This window comes from Netta rufina (assembly GCF_964035555.1).
Source record: "Netta rufina genome assembly, chromosome: 1".
Lineage (NCBI taxonomy): Eukaryota > Metazoa > Chordata > Aves > Anseriformes > Anatidae > Netta > Netta rufina.
This window is the reverse complement of record NC_140123.1, coordinates 67,868,437-67,885,970: the sequence shown is the minus strand read 5'-3', so window position 1 is coordinate 67,885,970 and position 17,534 is coordinate 67,868,437. Positions and strand designations below refer to the sequence as shown.

General features: G+C 42.0%; 1 protein-coding gene across 1 annotated transcript in view; it reads right to left on the bottom strand.

The window, feature by feature from the left end:
• AFF3 (ALF transcription elongation factor 3) overlaps nucleotides 1-17,534 on the bottom strand; it is a gene marked incomplete at both ends in the record, with an annotated part of 325,435 nt that overhangs the window by 42,377 nt on the left and 265,524 nt on the right. The window contains one exon of the mRNA XM_084282865.1: nucleotides 384-552. Within this exon, the coding sequence (XP_084138991.1) occupies nucleotides 384-552 (169 nt within the window). The remainder of the gene's footprint in view (nucleotides 1-383; nucleotides 553-17,534) is intronic.

Here is a 17,534-nt window from a genome sequence, read left to right as displayed (position 1 = left end):
CCCTTCCAGTGCTGAGAGTCCACATCAGGACTTAAGCACTAAGCAAGCCATTGCTATGGAAGCAGAGTTGCATAAAGCCTCGAGCAAGCTGTGAGCTTTGTGAGGAGCTCGAGTTTGAGGAAAATATCACAGGGTCATTTCCTTCTTCATTTTGTTTCAAATGCTTCAAATCTACCCCAACATCCCTTGCCACTTGCATTTCACAGGGTGCCAGGAAGAAGATCTTTATGATTTTCTCTTCCTTTTTTTTTTTTTTTTTCTCCCATTAATTTATTTTTTTCATCTCCCCCCAGCCTCCTTGTGTCACCTTGGCTGGAAAAAAAAGTCTGAGTGGGCGTAATAACGGCTCACCACCCCAAATCACGAAGAGCAGAAGCCCTTACCTCTGGGCTGGAGTAATGTGAGGGCTTGCTGCCGTCGCTCTCGCTGGAGCTGCTTTCGCTCTCCGAGTCAGACTCCGAGCTGGTCTCGGATTCACTGGAGCTGCTGCTGCTCGACCCCTTGCTGGAGAGTCCCGGGGCTCGGCTGCTGGACTGCGGCACCACCAGGCTGCTGGCCCCACATGCAGCCCACGGGGAGAGAAGGGGAGAGGAGAAAAAAAGAACACACAAAGAGAAAGAAAAACATGTAAAAAACATGGTGTTTTAGGGAGCATACCTATCTGTGAGCTTGCCTCTGCTGCTAACAAATGGTGAAGGGAGTTCAAGTTCAACATTGTATTATTGTAATTTGAGGGGAAGGTTTGATGCTAGCTGAATGTTCATTCACTTCCACAGCCTTTGCCATCCCTTCTTCACACAAGAGAGGGTCAGGCTTTCCCTTCAGCTTATCTCTTTTCTCATTCAACAGAAACGTTAGGATACATTAAAAAACATGAAACATGGTAAAAACAGAGTAGAGGAAGCAGTCTTACAGTGTTTAATGAACACCATGCATAGGTGAAAGCTGGAGATGGAAAAGGTGAACAGTCAAGAAACTGAGCTGAACTCCACTGTACCAGCCATTTACTTGCAGTAATAGAATAACAGTAATAATGCCAATAATGATACATCCTCACTGGAGCTTCCTACCCCTATCTTTTTTTTCCTGCATACTTCTTCACCTATCCATAAGTGATGTGGTTGCTTGATATTGACAACTGTAAGATCTAAGACTCTGATCCTGAAGAAATGTGAGGAGCTCAGGCTTGTGTTTTTGCATATCAGCAGTGCCGTGCTGTCAGCAGAGCTGCTTGCCATCTTAAAAGTTATGTTTCCATGCAAGTGTTTGTATTATGAGGCCTGACAGTGCACGAAATGTATACTTTCCCAAAATAGTTGACCATGCATATTAAAATATCACAGTCATAAAGGCTCGAGTGTGAAATGTCCTATTAAGTCATCCAGCTTATTCCCCAGGCAATGGAAGATTGTTCCCCATAGCAGGGTGCATTTTCTAGTGAGTTGTCCAATTTGATTTTAAATGACTTGAATGCAGCTTTTACTTTTACCCCTGGGAAACTTCTCTGCAAACTAACCCAAATTCCACTGTCAGAAATTTCTCCCTACATTCAACCTGAAGTTGCCCTTTTAAAATTTATTGTTGTTACTTATTATTTCATCCTATTACTAATAGTTACTATGATAAATTATCCTCCTCCCTTTTTCCTTTCACGTAGTTGCAGACTGTTTTCCTGCCCTACTTCAGTCATCTTTCAGACAAGGCCTTACACATTTACTTCTTCTGATCTTTCTTCATAAGTCATTATCTCCAGGGATATGGGATCATTTTTATGGCTCTTTTCTGAACTCATTCCAATTTGTCTATATCTCTCTGATAACAGGATGCCCAAAACGGAGTGCTGCATTATAGATGGTTCTCACTAGAGCCCTACAATGGAGGGCTATTACCTTCCTGCTCCTTGATGCGTTGCTTCTGTAAACATATACCAGAGCTGTGATGGAATATATAGTCCATTAACACTCCTACATCTCTTTCAACACCTCTTTCTCCAGAATTCCTCCACTGATAGCTACACTTGAGATTATTTGCTTCCAGAGAGATTAGCTTGCCTTTTTTTTTTCTTTTTTCCCATGCCAGTTCTCATTTTCTTCTTTACTGCACATGCTCCTAGCTCCTTTTGATTTATTTCTCTGCCCTCAGAGGTGTCTACAGCAAATTCTAATTTAGTATCAAATACAAACTTAATTAAATAGTTATTCACTTCCTTTTCCAGATCATTAATAAGACTGTTAAATAAACCCCACATGAAACATGCTAGTACCCTAATAACCATCTCTTCTCACCTCCATTCACCAGTGTTTATCATTACCCTTGTTTATGCTCCATCAGTCCAATATTGCAGCTAATGTGATGTGAACTTTGGAGATACATTTTGTGAGAAATAATATCTAATAATTAATTACTGTTCAGCTATGTTGCACCTAATGAATCGTCTTTACCTACTAATGGTGCATTTCATTCTGGAGAACTAGCATCTGATACCTGACACTAGCCACATATGACAGGCAATTTCTGGGGCTGGAAAAGAGGCCAGGCCACCAGGGATGCGGTTTCAACTCTGTGATTCCCCAAGGTGCACATTTTCCAGCCCCATCCCTGCCTCCCCCAACATATGTCAACCTTTCCTCACTGGAGCATCCATTCCATCCAGGCCAGTACTCCCACCACATTGCCTTCTCTCTTATTTATCCCCCTTCCCTTTTTGCTAGGGAGAAATTGGCAGAAGTGCCTGTGTGTACTTGTGGGAGACAAGAGGTCTGTTACCATACACGGGCATTAAATGTACTGATTACAAAGTGTGCCTTTAAAAACTTGCCTTCTGCTGTTTTTGCTGCTATTCATCACGTCTTTTTGTCTGGCCAGGTAGGTGTGGAAAATGCGAGCTCTTCAGGCAGCCATTTGTATAACAGCATTAAGGCACATAGGTGCCTGAAACAGTAACAGCTAATAAGCTGGTAAAAATTTTTCTTCCCAGAGAAGGAAAATTGATGTTTTGTATGCTGCTATGGGACAATGTACTTTTCCACTTGTATAGGTTGCCTAGTAAACTCCAGATCTAAGTTGCTCATGTATATTAACAGATTATAGTCAATCCCTTGCTAATAAAATAGTGAGAGCTATACAGAGGCCATTGTGAGTAGGTTTTCTGGTTTTGATTTTTTTTTTTTTTTTTCTTAAGGGAATATGAAAAGGTAAGTGCCTTTTCTGACAGCGTAGCTTAGGGAATGCTTTTGACAGTGTCCGACTCTGATGGATTCCCTGTCCTCTCCCCAACACCATTGTGACTGCTGCCTGAAAAGTTCTTCAGCATCACAGAACATCTGCACATTTATGTCCTGCCCCTAGTGATTGTGGTTTTAATTTTTAAACCATCATTTTTGTTTGGCATTGACTGAAGTATTCAGAATTGCTATGTAGGGGATGAGGGAGAAAAAACCCCACAGTAATATTTCTTTCCTGTTGTGACATGAAGTGTTTTTCTAGGCTGCTGAATAGAAATTGTTACTACAGCCATAGATATAAAATATAACTGTTGGACTCTTCACAAACATCTGGAAATCTATGTTTGCTGCTCTAATGGTAGCCAATATACTAAGGAAACTAAACAGCATTACAATATTTCCCCATTTATGCTGATACTATTGAAGTCTCCTGTCCCCCTTCTACATTTTCCATTATTAAATGTAATGTGTTTTTATAAGGATCCTCATTATATTGTAGTGATCAGGGTGATAACACCTACATGCTTTCTTAGGAAAAATGACCATTATTTTAAGTCTGTGACTTCCATTTTGGACTGTTCTCTCTGAAACATGTAAGCAAGATCATGCAGTCAAAATAAAACACCAATTTGCATTTTAATGACTGTGGCACATAACATTCATGCATATTTTGCTAGTGGCTTATGCCCCAGAATTAATTACTGCATCATAGAAGTGATATTTTTATTTTAGGCAATTAAACAACAATTTGGGTAAGAACCACTCTTGTTTAAAGCCCTTGAACAGAACATGCAACCTCTGACTTAAGAGAGAGACTAAATACATTGTGAAGGTGCTGCAAACTCAGTAAAGCACGTCATAACCAACAAAACACTTGAAGTTCCTGACCGTAGTCCTGTGATCCTGGCTACATGGGACTTGGGCACCCAAATTCCATGCAAGTCCCCAGAGACCTATTTTCCTGCATTGCCTAGTGATCAAGTCACCTTCTCTGATAGACTGCTGGACACTACGTAGTGTCAAAGTTTCTCAGATGTAAAGGTTTAGAAACACCTTGATTTGGGGAGATTAATACTTTCCCACTCAAAGCAATATGTGATCAAAGTTGAGAGGGGGAGTCACCTCAGTCCCTGGAAGAGCCTGAGATTTTACGTATGCTGGGACTAGTTATAGTCTTCATCAGACTGCATGGCCATGGACAGCCTTTGAACAGTACCAAGGTGATTTAAACACTTGCATGGGAAGGTGCAGGCATTTGCTACTCAGCCAGTGGAGAAAGATTCCCAGATCAGATTGCCTCATTTGACTTTGGTGGACCTCTTGAGGTTAATTAGACTGGATCTGGGCCCTACTTCATGCTTCATATTAAGCTACTGCTTACAGCTACACTGCTTTTCATGACAATAAATCATGGTGTTGAACACTGGGCACCAGAAACTCCTGGTTAGCTAAGTGTACAACATATTGCCAGAATTCAGTCTCAATATTTCAAAGGCAAACGAGTTCAATGCCAGATCAAGGTACACATAAAACAGATGCAGTTCTTCACCAAACTTCAAGTGTTTGAAGTGTTTGTTGTAACAATATTAAAATGTCTCAAAAGGGGGAAAAAACATCCAATTCTGGAGAATTTGTGATCCCAGTTCTTCACTCTTTGATGGCATTTTATACCCACTTCACACAGCTATGGAAGACAATCAAGAATGCAAAGTAGAGAATCAGGCCTTGAAGAAAAGCCTGTGCCAAGAAAACGTATTGAAGTGACACTCTGAAATACATTTCTGGCCACATTAATGGCTATTAACATACTCAAGCTTCATATTTTGGCGTCTGTTAATTTCATTATGCAGAAATTGTATTCAGAGCTTTCTTATCAGAAAGCTTAGTAACCAAACCAGTCACTATCTGCTATATTTTTTTGTTTGTCTGGAGATGGGACAATATTTAGTCAGTGTCACTGGCATTGATGTAATCATCTAAACTGTTTTTCTTCTAAATCTCACCCTGCAGTGAGACCATCCACCAGGTACTGTTCCCCTACCAAGTGGTTCAGGCTCCCAATAGGAAAGAACAGTGTTACAATTACTATAAAGATCTGACTTGAATAAACCAATACCAATGCTGCTCTTAGGGATCATGTTGTCAATGTTGAGAGGTAAACATGGAAAAGGTGATCTGGATTTGCAGATGTCACGACTTTAGGAGAAAATCCTAAGTAAGGCTGTGTGAATGCTTGAAGTATTTGAAATGCCAGGGAAATCCATCACTGTCTTGAAGAACAAGGACGACTGTGGGAAAACAATACTCTGAAACAGACAGCCAGTCCCTCGGCTGGCATAAACTGTCATAGCTCCATTGACTTCAATTAGGCCACACTGTTTTAAATCAAACCATAAATCTGACCAAGACTCTGAAATGTTATTTCAAACTCAGTGACGAAAACATATTCCACGGTTTAGAGGAGATCTGTTGGCAGAGTCCCTATTTTTATTCCAGATTAAAGAATCTGAAACACCGCGTCCTTCTCTACCCTTGAAGCCAACCTAAAGCATAGTGAAGGTCTTTTAGGGAAAACATTTTATCCCTTTGTTGTGAGAAGCAAATTCCACATGGTGCTTCCTCAAAGCACAAACTGAGAACGTTGTGCCAAGATCAGTGTAATTATCTCTGCTGCCTGGCACTGAAGATGCCGCAAGCCTTCCATGCACACAGTAGGGAATTCCTGTGTTGGTAATTGTGAATGAATCACAGAGGCAATGGAAATGCCCACTTCTTGCTGCTGCCCCTGAGTATTTTTCAAAATTCTCTTCCAGTGAGGACATTTGAAGCACACTTACCACAGGGGTCTATTCTGGACTTGCCGATCAGGCCATCCCAGTGTTGTAACAGAACATATGGGGATATTTTCTGAGGCAACTGTAGAATGCCAAGAAACAGCCCCATAAGGATAGCTTTAAAGAATGAATATGGATATCATCCATTCACTTCAGTCCAAAATCATGCTGAGAAAAGGGAGATGATACCATAAACTCCAGAATTCGCATCCGCTTAAAGACAGACAGGCATCTCCAGGGCTTAAAATATGAAGGCTGGTTCTGCACTTAATGCACAAATGTGACTATAAGGAGCTTCTGCTCTAGTTTTAGGTCTGCCATGTGGTGTCTGAATGACCAAATCAGGTCATCAGGCCTTCTAGGGCTCTGTCTTTCTTATCTGATCACCAACACGGTGATAAATGGGGATTACCAAACTTGCCTGTCTTTAAGGTACTTGGAGATGTCCTTTGCAACTATTTAAAAAGCACTTGGACATCCTCAGTGCAAACACAGTACAGAAGCGACACAAATTTATGCTTTTGTACCTTTGCTAACTGAGAACATGAAACCAATTAGCTGCCTGAGTTCTTTACAGTTATCCATTGTGAAAACCTATTGTTCACTAACCGAAAAAAAAAAAAAGCAGCTAGCCCTGCCATGGTCGGCAAAAAATGAGCGTGGGCACTTCCCTTTCTCCAGGTAAACGATTTCCCAGGAGTCTGTTAATATCTTTCGGAAACAGAGAAATGTTTTCATACCTCATTCCTATAACAGATGGGGTATGAAATGGGAATCATGATGAGTGAGAGTCCTGGAGGTTGTTTGGCTTGTCACAATATATAATGCTCCTGCGAAAGCGCTGCATTACCTTAGTCGCACCACCTTTGCACAGCACAACTAATAAAGCACGACTGCCAAGAACAGTGTTCATAGGCTCCACCTATATTTTAACACTGTCCTTGGGAGTTGCTTAAATAGTTTGTGCTGACAAGACTGCAAGTATCATCTGACAAAGCAAACCTAAGGTAAATCGTGTCTTTTCAGAGAGTAAGGTGTGCCCTGTGTGACTGCAGCTTAATTGCCAGAATAGTTGCCAAAGAAAAATAAATTAATAGGAACAGATGCTTAGAAAAACAAGCTATGAAGCTCATGCACACACACCCCTCAGCCTCAAGAAATTTGAGTCTGGTTGGGGGGTATCTATTTAAGTTCTGGTTGCTACTGGAAGCAGCAGAATCACAACTACCACCTTGGATGCCTACAGTAGGAAAGAGAAAAATCACGGAAAAAAAAACTTGGCTAAAAACCCCTTCTAAAATAAAATGCTACATAGCAATTAATAGTGACATCTTTGTATAAATAGCTCTATCAGAAGGAGCGTGTGCCAGGGTATCTGAGATGAAAGGGTCCAATAGACCTGGAGCAGCATTAGCGTGGGGATGAAGTGATTAGTCAGCAGGCTGACAGCTGTGCTAGAAGCCCGGTGCCAGATCCCAATGTATGCTTTCCACCGCTGCCAAATGTTTGCTTGTCGCTCCAGATAAATGGAGCATCAGCAGTGTTTTATTTGACCTGCTCACAAGAAAAATAAAGCAACTCTGACTTCCTCAATGTGTTTGTCGTTGACCTTGCATCAGCTGAATATGAGTGGAGAGGTTCCCTGGTCCAGGAAAATTAACTCTTTAGTAGAAGGGACCGCTAAAAATCTTCTTACTTTGGTAGTATAATTAGTCTCTTGATGTTTCAAAGTAGGTAGCTTAAAAAGAAGTGTCAGCCACTGCCTAAATGCTCTGTGCTGTCCTTGAAACATGTCCTTGGACCAGTGGCCTGGAGAATGATGAACAGCTTTGAGAATAGCCTATAAACAGACATCCTCCTATCCCCACAGTGAAATTGAGAAACCTTTTCAGGGTGGAGGGTGGGGACAGAAATAAGTTGCAAGTGCAAGACGTTGTGGAGAAGATTCAGTCAGCACTATGCTTTTCATTTCTCCCTGCAGACAAAGGCAATTTTTTTTTTCCTTTCTATGCACCCCCAAAGTTTTGCTTTTCTCTCTTTTCTTCATCATTTTGATCATCTTGGGAGCTTTCTACTTGAGATCCCATCTGTTGTCTAGTTGAGGCCAGCTTCTGCTGCTGGGTAGAAATCAGACAGTGTTTTCAATTTACACATCTGAAAGAGAATGTAGAACACGTTTATTTTTTGGATCTGTAATGCTCTCTATTTGTGGGGGCTCTCCTTGATAGTGGCTAAGGTGCTGCAGAGAGACAACCACACTCCGGATGTGGTGTTACTCAAAGGACTCTCGTGGGAGATATACTCTTTCCTCTTCTCTAATAAGCAGATGAGAAGGGATGCCCTGGCTGAGATCAGATCTGCTACTCCCCTCTGCTATTGCTGAATGGCAACATACACTGAACAGAAGTGAAATGTTAAAAGGACTGCACTCAGTGACCACTGTAGACTTTTTTTATTTCCATGTTCTGAAGCCAAGAGAGAAAGAGAATAGGGAGGGTAAGCAAATCAATTAACCTTCTAGAATATTTTGACTATATCTATATATCTTCATTTTGGAATCTAGCCCTCACATAATTATTTTCTTTAATTCCAAAAGGTCCAATGGAAAGCATGGGAAACCTAGACAGACTATGCAAGAAGGAGAAAGGACTCTTTTGAGCACTTGTATATGGTACTAGTAGCTGAGATTGTGGTCAAGCAGAGTTCTTCCATATCTGATAATACTGAAGCTTTGGATCTCTTTCTGGCACTCGATGGTTACTCTTAATAATGAAGTATATTCTTATGGACATCATTCCTTTCCATTTCTTCTTTCCCACCTGTCTTTCTTCCTCACTCTGCTTTGAAAAATTTGTTTCCTGTCAGCATCAGGAGATGCTGCATGCAATTGCCAACTGTCTCCAGAGAGCATGAGTTCATTAGCTCAGGTGAGATCAGATTGCTGAGCTCAGGGCTCAGGGTTCAGATAGTCTCATTAGTGTGGGCTAATGTGAAAGTTGTGAGGCTCTGCACAAGTTCTTTTGGTCATGGGAAAGCACTTGAGGTGCTGAACCCTACCACCTGAAGAACGACCTCTGAACCAATGGCCCTTCAAGAGAGGGAGAGCTCCTTAGGGGTCTCTTATTCACAAAATGTTGATGTCACATATGGCAGTAGGAGGACGACATCCTTGTGGTTCAGCAAAATAAGAAGATAGGGTGTTCCAGCTGAAGTCAATGGAAATAGGAAGAAAGGTTTGATTTGGTAAAGGGTATGGAAAGAGAGAGTGTAAAGAGTGGAAAAAACTCAGGACTGCTTATAAATCTGCTGGCAGAATCACCTGTAGATCTAGAACAAGGCAATTTGCTGACTTTGTGAATAAATAAGACATGTGAAGTCAGAACTTTACCTATTGTGCAAGGCTTGAAAAAAGGTACGAAAAAGAACTTAGTAAAGGTGGAATTGGACACCCTTTGTCAGATCGTGATAAAGCCAGCCAGTGAGGTATAGGGTGGTGGGTTTGCAATTTTTCTGCCTTTAATTTACAAGGGACCTAACTGCTACCTAACTTAAGCACTCAGAAATGCCCTTGCTGCTTGTCTTGATTGGCTAGAGGGAATCCGGGGTGCCAAGAGCTGCTTAAACATTATGCATGGTATGCCCAACACCATATCCATTGTGACTTAGATGAGTAGCAAGGGAGGTTTATTTCAGACTCTTCTTCATAGTTTCCCTTTCAGGATTCATTCAGCTCCCTTCCACTTGTCCTAAAGATTTGGTGTGGTATGCAGTATGAAATCCTATATCCATTCCCGACTTGGTGCTGCACTGTTTCATTAGAGAACTATCAAATCTGATCTCTTATCAGACTCAGTGATATGAGTGCTCCTCATCTCAGGAATACATTCTCCAATAAAATTTTGCAGCTGGTCCCAGCAGCTTGGTCTTTGATGTAAGAAGTTTCAAACCTCTGGGAGAGACGTTGTAAAGATAAACATAATTAAGCACTCAAACAGCTTATCAGTGAAAATGTGAACTATCCATCATGAAGTGTCAGAAACTAGGTTGGGCAAAGAGCTTCCTCGAAAGGTTTAGGCAGGATTAATCTTGTCTAGTTATATGAAAAAGGATTAGATGAGCTTGAATTTCTGTGGGTAAATATACAGATGAGGTTGTTAAGAAACATACATTCTGTACTTGTAGGTCAAATGAAAAGGAGAAAATGCAGAAAAAGATATAAAGTAGATAGATATCTGAATAGTCAGAGCAAGGAGCAATGCAAAATGTTCTGCAGAAAATGTAGTGTGACATTAATCCACCATCTTCAAAATGTCTCATTAGGAGAATTTTTTACCACTTCTCTGGAAATCAACCTGGTGGTTGCTTTGCTTGCCTCATTTATTTCTTAAAACATGAAGCATAGATGCACTTCTATCCAAAAAAAAAAAAAAAAACAACACACAAAAAAACCCAAGCAATTCTTGCTCCTGAGTGACAGCTTCATTAAGCCAAAGAAGACAACCACTGCACTGCAGACTAGGAGAACTCTCATCTGCTTTGGCCTACCATCACCTTATTTCAGAGTTACTGTTAACATAACTCCTGTCATCGCTACCCACCTAAACAGGCAGCCTTTTATAATTTTCAGATGCAATTGCACCACGCTTTAGCACTGCAGTCTTTTGCCTCAGTCAGCAGGGCCCTTGGTATGGCTCTGTATTGCAAGACCTCTTGCTAAGCTCTAAGAGTCCAAATACAGATGAACTTGTGCAGATAAAATTACTAACTACCATAATGGCTGTCCAAATGGGTGCAATAAATTTCAGCGTGAGACAAACTCTCTCAGGTTTTACTGACTCTTAATGTTGCTGCTGCCAGCTTTAGTGTTACTCTTTGACTCGAGCCATATTCTGTTGTCTCCCAAAGGTCTTTTCGGCCCGTCAGCTCTAATCAATATGCTGCCTTGAGAAGGAGCTTGTTTTAAGTAGGTTTGCTCACCATAAAGAACCATATAAAGAAAATTTGACTTCTACTCCTTGTCAGCATATATCACTTCCTATGCAGAGCAGCATTTAGATGGTCTGTTAGTTGAATCCAAGTGCTCTCTTTTATATGTTTCAAGAAATGACAAATGCCTGGGAAAAATGCATAGTTGTTCTACAGAAGACATTAGGCAGAGTCAGGAATGGCAAGCAGAACAGCTAATAAAGCCCAGAATTGTAGCAGGGAGGATGTTAAAAGCTAATTACTTTGAGATTATTTGAAGACTTGTAAAAGGTTCTTCTATTCTCCATTCTGATGTAAGTACAGCCTATTTTCCAGCAATATGCAAAACTATTTTAGCATGTTTTTAGACAGTTGCTGAGGAAATGCTGTTTACCTATTATTGACTTACTAGCTCAAAATAAAGGATGTTCAAAACAATTTTTTTTTTTTTAGCTGTTTGCCCATGAGGTAGCCTTGGGTTTTCAGGGGTCTGAGCCACCAGGAAAAAAACTACTCCCAGTCTTCAGACCAGGCTCAGATTCTTGACCCCATACTCTGGCTTAGTAGCATTGTACTTTACAGCTTGGATCAGAGCATGCAGAGGTGCTCATGAAGCCCAGAAATGGTTTGCCTATTGAGGGTATCAGGATCTGTCCCACTGAAGCAGAGCTTAAGAGGGTGCAGAGTCTTGATGAAGGATTTTAAAATAAACAACAGCCCCTGCTAGTAGCTCTTGCTGTACCTTCCTCAATGATAGTTTATAAAGGTGGCCTGTGAAAAGCAATGAAAAAGTATGGTAAGTACAAAGATAAAAATCTACGTTAAGAAAGAGTTATGTAAATTGCCCTTTGCAATTCAAAGGAAAAATCAAATGTGAATCGCATCCTTTTGTTAGATGTCATCCTTGGGAAGCAAACTTGAGGTTTGTTTATGCACACACAGAATATGAGGAGAGGCAGCAATAAATTACAAAGCAAATATAATTTTATTTGCTTTATTAATCTAGAATGTGGTACCGATGTGTCTGGACTCAGTGGCTCCCCAGCTGCACCCTCCTGCAGGATGTTATCAATCCTCTATTTCTGTAAAATGTGCTACCAACTAGGAAGAAGAGCACTCGAATGGTATGACATTTTAATAAAAAAAATCAGTCTTACACCATGCTGTGTCCTGATGTAGTTATTCTTATATCTTCCGATATATCTTTCAATCCGTATCTCGTATGTTTTGCTGCTCTTTAACTGCTATGCATCTTTTTAGATTTCTCGTGATATTACAATATCAGTAAGGCATGCATAGATGCCTCTGCCTATCCCTCAATGTGCCTTTTGTTCTCCCTGACTCTCCCAAAGCGGCAGAAAGGAAATGCACACACGGCAGCGGGGAGAAGGCAGGGGAGTGGGGAGAACATTGCTCATCAGTGCTGCTTCTCCCTCCCTGTGCCACTGCAAGCTGCTGCCGCCTCCTTCCTTTCCCTCCCCGCAGGCTAAGAAGCCCCCGATGGCACTCTGGTCTTTTCACAGTATCTCAAACACTCCTCCGTTCCTCGCCTGCCCCAGGTCCTGTGTGCTCCTGGATGTGCTGTGTGAAGTGGGGGGCCTCTTCAGAGCACGAGCACATGTTTAGTGGTGGGAACCAGCAGGGAGATTGTTGAAGGTGTAGGAGTTGACGTGCATGGATGCTAGGAGCTCAGTGCCCAGCTGTGAGGATATGCATTTGGTGTTTCTTTAACCATGTACCGGGTCACCTGCCCGTAGCTGGGAGGTGGCTGGGGGAAAGTGGAATGCATGTTCTGCACAAGGGCTTTGCAGAGAAGATGGGACAGACAGGTTTCCTGGACGGTATGGATTTCCACAGACAGTGCAGCAATAAAGAAACTCTTCAGGATTTTTTTTTACCATCTCGGCATGACTCTCACCCCTGCTAGACAAGACACAGTTTTGGGAGAAAGATCAAATGTTGGGTCTTTGCCATTAGCTTAGACACTAGGGGAAAGGGCTAGATGACTTTTTTGATAACTAGCATGAAGACCCCAGCAGGCTTCCAGACAGTTTTATTAATCATAAAAGTCATTAAAAATAGCCAGTTCCTCAGGGGCAAAGAAAAAACAAAACCTCAGAAGAATGAATCAGGGCAGGCATCTCCCTTTCCTAAGAGCATTCTCTTCACAGTCTGCACTCAAAACTGAAAGGGAATAGTTAAGAGTGAAACTCCCGAGTAATATAACCAAGTGCTTTCTCAGGAAAGGGGCAATCACTTTCTATGGACTTATGTTGCAACAGGGAAAGATATTGATGGGCTTTGTGTACAGCTCAGAGACAGTGAACTTTTGGACAGTTGACTCTGAGGCTTGCATGTCACACCCAGAATCAGCAAAATAGTTTTCCCATTTGCCTTTGTGCTTGTCTTTCCCCTTTTGCTTTTTTTTTTTTTTTTTTTGCTTTCCCCTTGAATGTCCCTTTTCCCCTTTCTTTCCATACTCCCCTTGCCTTGACTTATTTAATTATTTATATATTTTTAATGGAGAGAGATTACATTCAGTTGCCTCTATGCCACTGTCTACTGCTTGTGCTCTGTCTCTGAAGTCTTTAACTGCCTTTGCAATATGAGTGCCAGGACCATAACGATATCTCACCTATCTTAGGGCATCTCAAGTTATTTTAGATGCCTGTGTTAAGGCACCTGGATCACATCTTGACTTACTCATCCCACAGTTCTGAAGAAATCCTTCCATATGAGCCCAAATGTAAAACAAAGCAGTACTGTCTTACTGTCTTTCTGGCTCTGCAGACAACCAGAATAAAAAAAATGGTATAAACTTTCCCATCAAAATTAGCTTTATAGGGTTGTTGACTGCAAAACGCAATGGCAGTTTAAATGTAAGTATTCATTTCTCTTATTTTAACTGGAAGGGTTTCAGTGGTGAAATAACTGTGGATTAAGAACTGGGACATGAAGCAAGTAAAAAAGAGGCTGGAGGAAAATCATAGGCGGTGGAAGGGAGAGGAAACTTGCAGAGCTGTTTTATCTGTGGCCTGTGGGACTAGTGACTGAAACATGTACAGTAGGGGAATGATGCAGATCTTCTTTCCATCAAGGCACTTCCCTGCAACACCAGACATCATTTTTGGACTGCTGTGGTTTGAGCTTGAGTAGACTCATGTGAGACCCCATGAATCAGTATAAGCAAAGGGAATCAACTGTCTGGAAAGCAGATTTGCAGAGAAGGCTGCGGGGATCCTGATGGAAAAAACAAGTTTACCCTAAGCCAACAATGTTCCCTCACAGTAAAGGTGGCCAATAGCACCCAAGGCTGCAATAGGAAAAGCATTGCCAGCAGGTCAAGGAAGTGATCCTTCCTCTCTACTCAGTCCTGGTGAGACACAGCTGGAGTGTGAGGTCCAGGTCTGGGATCCCCGGAACAAAAGAGACTAGAATTGAGTCCAGCAAAGTGCCATGAAGATGAATAAGGGATTGGAGCATCTTTCATTTGAGGAGAGGCTGCGAGAACTGGGAGGGATAAAATACCTCTGGAATTTGAAGGGAATAAAGAAGATAGAGCTGAGCTCTCCTTGGTGGTGTTCACTGACAGTTCCATTTAAACCCAAGAAAACCTACTGACCCTGCTTGAGCAGAGGCTGTACTGGATGACCCCAGAGACATCTTCCAACCTCAGCCATCCCATGACCCTGTGCATCTAGCTCAGGTATCACAAACTATGGTGCTATGTGGGAAGACGAAGCTTAGGGGGGTACGTATGATGCTCACTGAAGAAGCTGGATAAATACATAGGAAGTGAACAATTGCTGAGCTCTATTTGGCTGTGAGTGTTCTCCCGTTGTGTGTTTAAAGCTCACTGAGATGGCTAAATAAGTCATTGACTTGACTGAAGGGTAGGCATGGCCTCAGGCACCAGCACTGCAGCTGAAACCGCGGGCCATCCAGACACTGCATGTTGGCAGCCTCACCCACTGCTCCATGCTTCAGCAGGCTACACCATGCTCATCAGAGTAAAATGGACTCTGGGGGTGTTAAGAGAATCACTTGCTGTGTTTGGTGCATTTTACAGCAGGTGGAAGGTGCAGCAGCAGCAGGCTGGAGAACTCCTTTCTCCTTCATACATTTCTGGGTCTGTTTCTGAATGTGGTCAGCATTGTCTGAGGCAGCCCATCAGGTCATGCTTTATTTATTTCACCGCACTTTATAGTACTCCCTCCTTCTGTAAAACCTTGCTGTTAGGAGACTGCTTTCCATTTTTTTTTTGGACTCTCTCTCAAGTGTAGCTGTCTGGCATCACTGCCCAGAGCAGCTGCTGACAATGCCAATGCACTGAGAGCTGCAAAATCCTTCCTTTCTGAAACCAAGAGTAGAAAAGATCATCATGAAATAATGGACTAATGTGGCCATTCTATCTGTACTGCTCATAAATTAGATTTTGAACCTGGCAATTGCAGGGTAATTAGGAGGAGAGTAGCTTTCCTGCAGGAACATATATTTCCTATTCTGCCTGCCTGCCACACTCCAGTTTAATTTTTCCTTTGTTCACTCAGCTCAGAGAACTACAATTACCAAAGGTGATAGCCTAGTGGCAATTTTCGAATCATGAAGAGACTTAGCACAGAAAAAAAAAAAAAAAAAAAAAGGACAGGTATCAGTAGTAATTAAAATGATTTTGAATTAGAGAGACTGTTCCAATAATTGCTTTTGTACGATAATCGCAACCACATAACCTATCCTTATGAATTACTAATACAGTGAAATAACATTACTGCGGAGCATGAGCTGAAAAAGACAGCTCTCCTAAACACGTAAGCTCCTGAAAGCTCCTGACAGAGGGGTGACATTTGTGCAGCCATTTCTGAGTGGTAGGTGATGCTGCGCTACTGATCACTAGCAGCCATGCGGTTTTTAAGCCCTTCTTCCCCCTTTGGCCCCATCAGAGAGGCACAGGAAACAGCACAGGAATTCCCATCTCGGGTGGCCAGAAGAAGGTTTCACATTATTGAAATAGATGATTTCCTTCATCCAAGAGCCTCTGAGGAGCATAAATTGTGAACAACATCAAAGCAAGTGAAAAGTTTTAGAGCAGACTGTCAAAGAGACTGCTGGGGTTTCCTTGGTAGATTTCCATTTTTTAAGGGGTCTCAGCAATTTACTTTCCTTCTCAAAACAATTCCATATGTCCGTGGATTATTTAAGGTTGTTTTGACTTTTGTTGTCATGGGTTTTGAAGAAACAATATCACAATTATTTAACATAGGGAAATAAAGTTAGACAGCGCCTGGAGTTACAAATTACTGGGATGATCTCATGGACTAAGACTTTGCACACTTACTCTGTGCTCTCCAGGGTTAGACAGCATGATTCTAGGTAAAATGAAAAGCAGCACAGCTATCTGGAAATATGCATTGGTCCAATGCTGCACAAATACAGCAACTAACCATTTAGGTTGCAGTAACTGATATATTTTACAGCACGAAATACACCGGCAAGTACGACACAAGAGTAAGGGCTGTGAAATACATTGGCTCAGACTTGAAGTGGACCCGAGACAACTTTGTTTAATGATTATTGAAACTCATCTGCTAAAAAGCACAAAGGCCAGCTGTGGTCTTAGATTAAAAGTCATCAAGGCAAGCTGTGAACGGATTCATATCAGCTACCTCACTTAAGGTGAAGAAGTGACTGTCATTAGACAAGGCGTGGAGAGGGTGTGTTTGCCGATGAGGTTATTAGCAAGTCCCTAGGAGGTGGCTCCTGCTGAGTGTGGGTTTTAAGTGCTTTCCCTGCACAGGAAGGTTGGTGTAGGTCAATGACTTTGCAGGAGACCAGTGAGTCACACCCCAGCCAGTAGTCCCCATCTGCAAGGCTATGGATATATTCCACAATTATCTACAAACTAGATACCAGGCTGCATTGACTATGTGTAGGTAACTATGCTTCACGTATGCGGTGCACTGCCACTTTTCCAGCTTGTACTGTTGTCTGAGACCAGGGGGAAAACTGTGCTTCTCAGCTGTACCCTGCCTTAGCTCCTCCTGACATCTGTGGAGAACCTGACCAAAGAGCTGCAGGTCCCCAGGGGAGAGGCTGACCTCTGAGTGAGACTGTCCAACCAACCCAGATTCCTGCAGTATGTGAACAGGGAGGAGAAGACATTTTAAGCTCTGTCATGCTTGCCCCAGCTTCTGCTGTGCTGTGCTGGCAGCCAGAAACCATGCAACATAAAGACCCATTGGAAGAAAGCGTAAGCCTGAACGCTTCCTTTTCCTTTAAGGAAAGGATCCCTCCTTATTTCACATGTGCATGAGTGCATAGGTGTTTGGCCAAAAAAAAGGAAAAGAGGAAAAGGTCTATATTAATTGTTTCCTAGACTAGCACCAACTGCCAGACCCTTAAATCTGTCATTAACTGCTGGTGAATTATTCCAAAAGTTATTCATAATTCCTACCTAGTAATTCTTCAGAAAGCACTTTTCATAAATGTTGAGTGTAGTACAAAAGCTGCGACT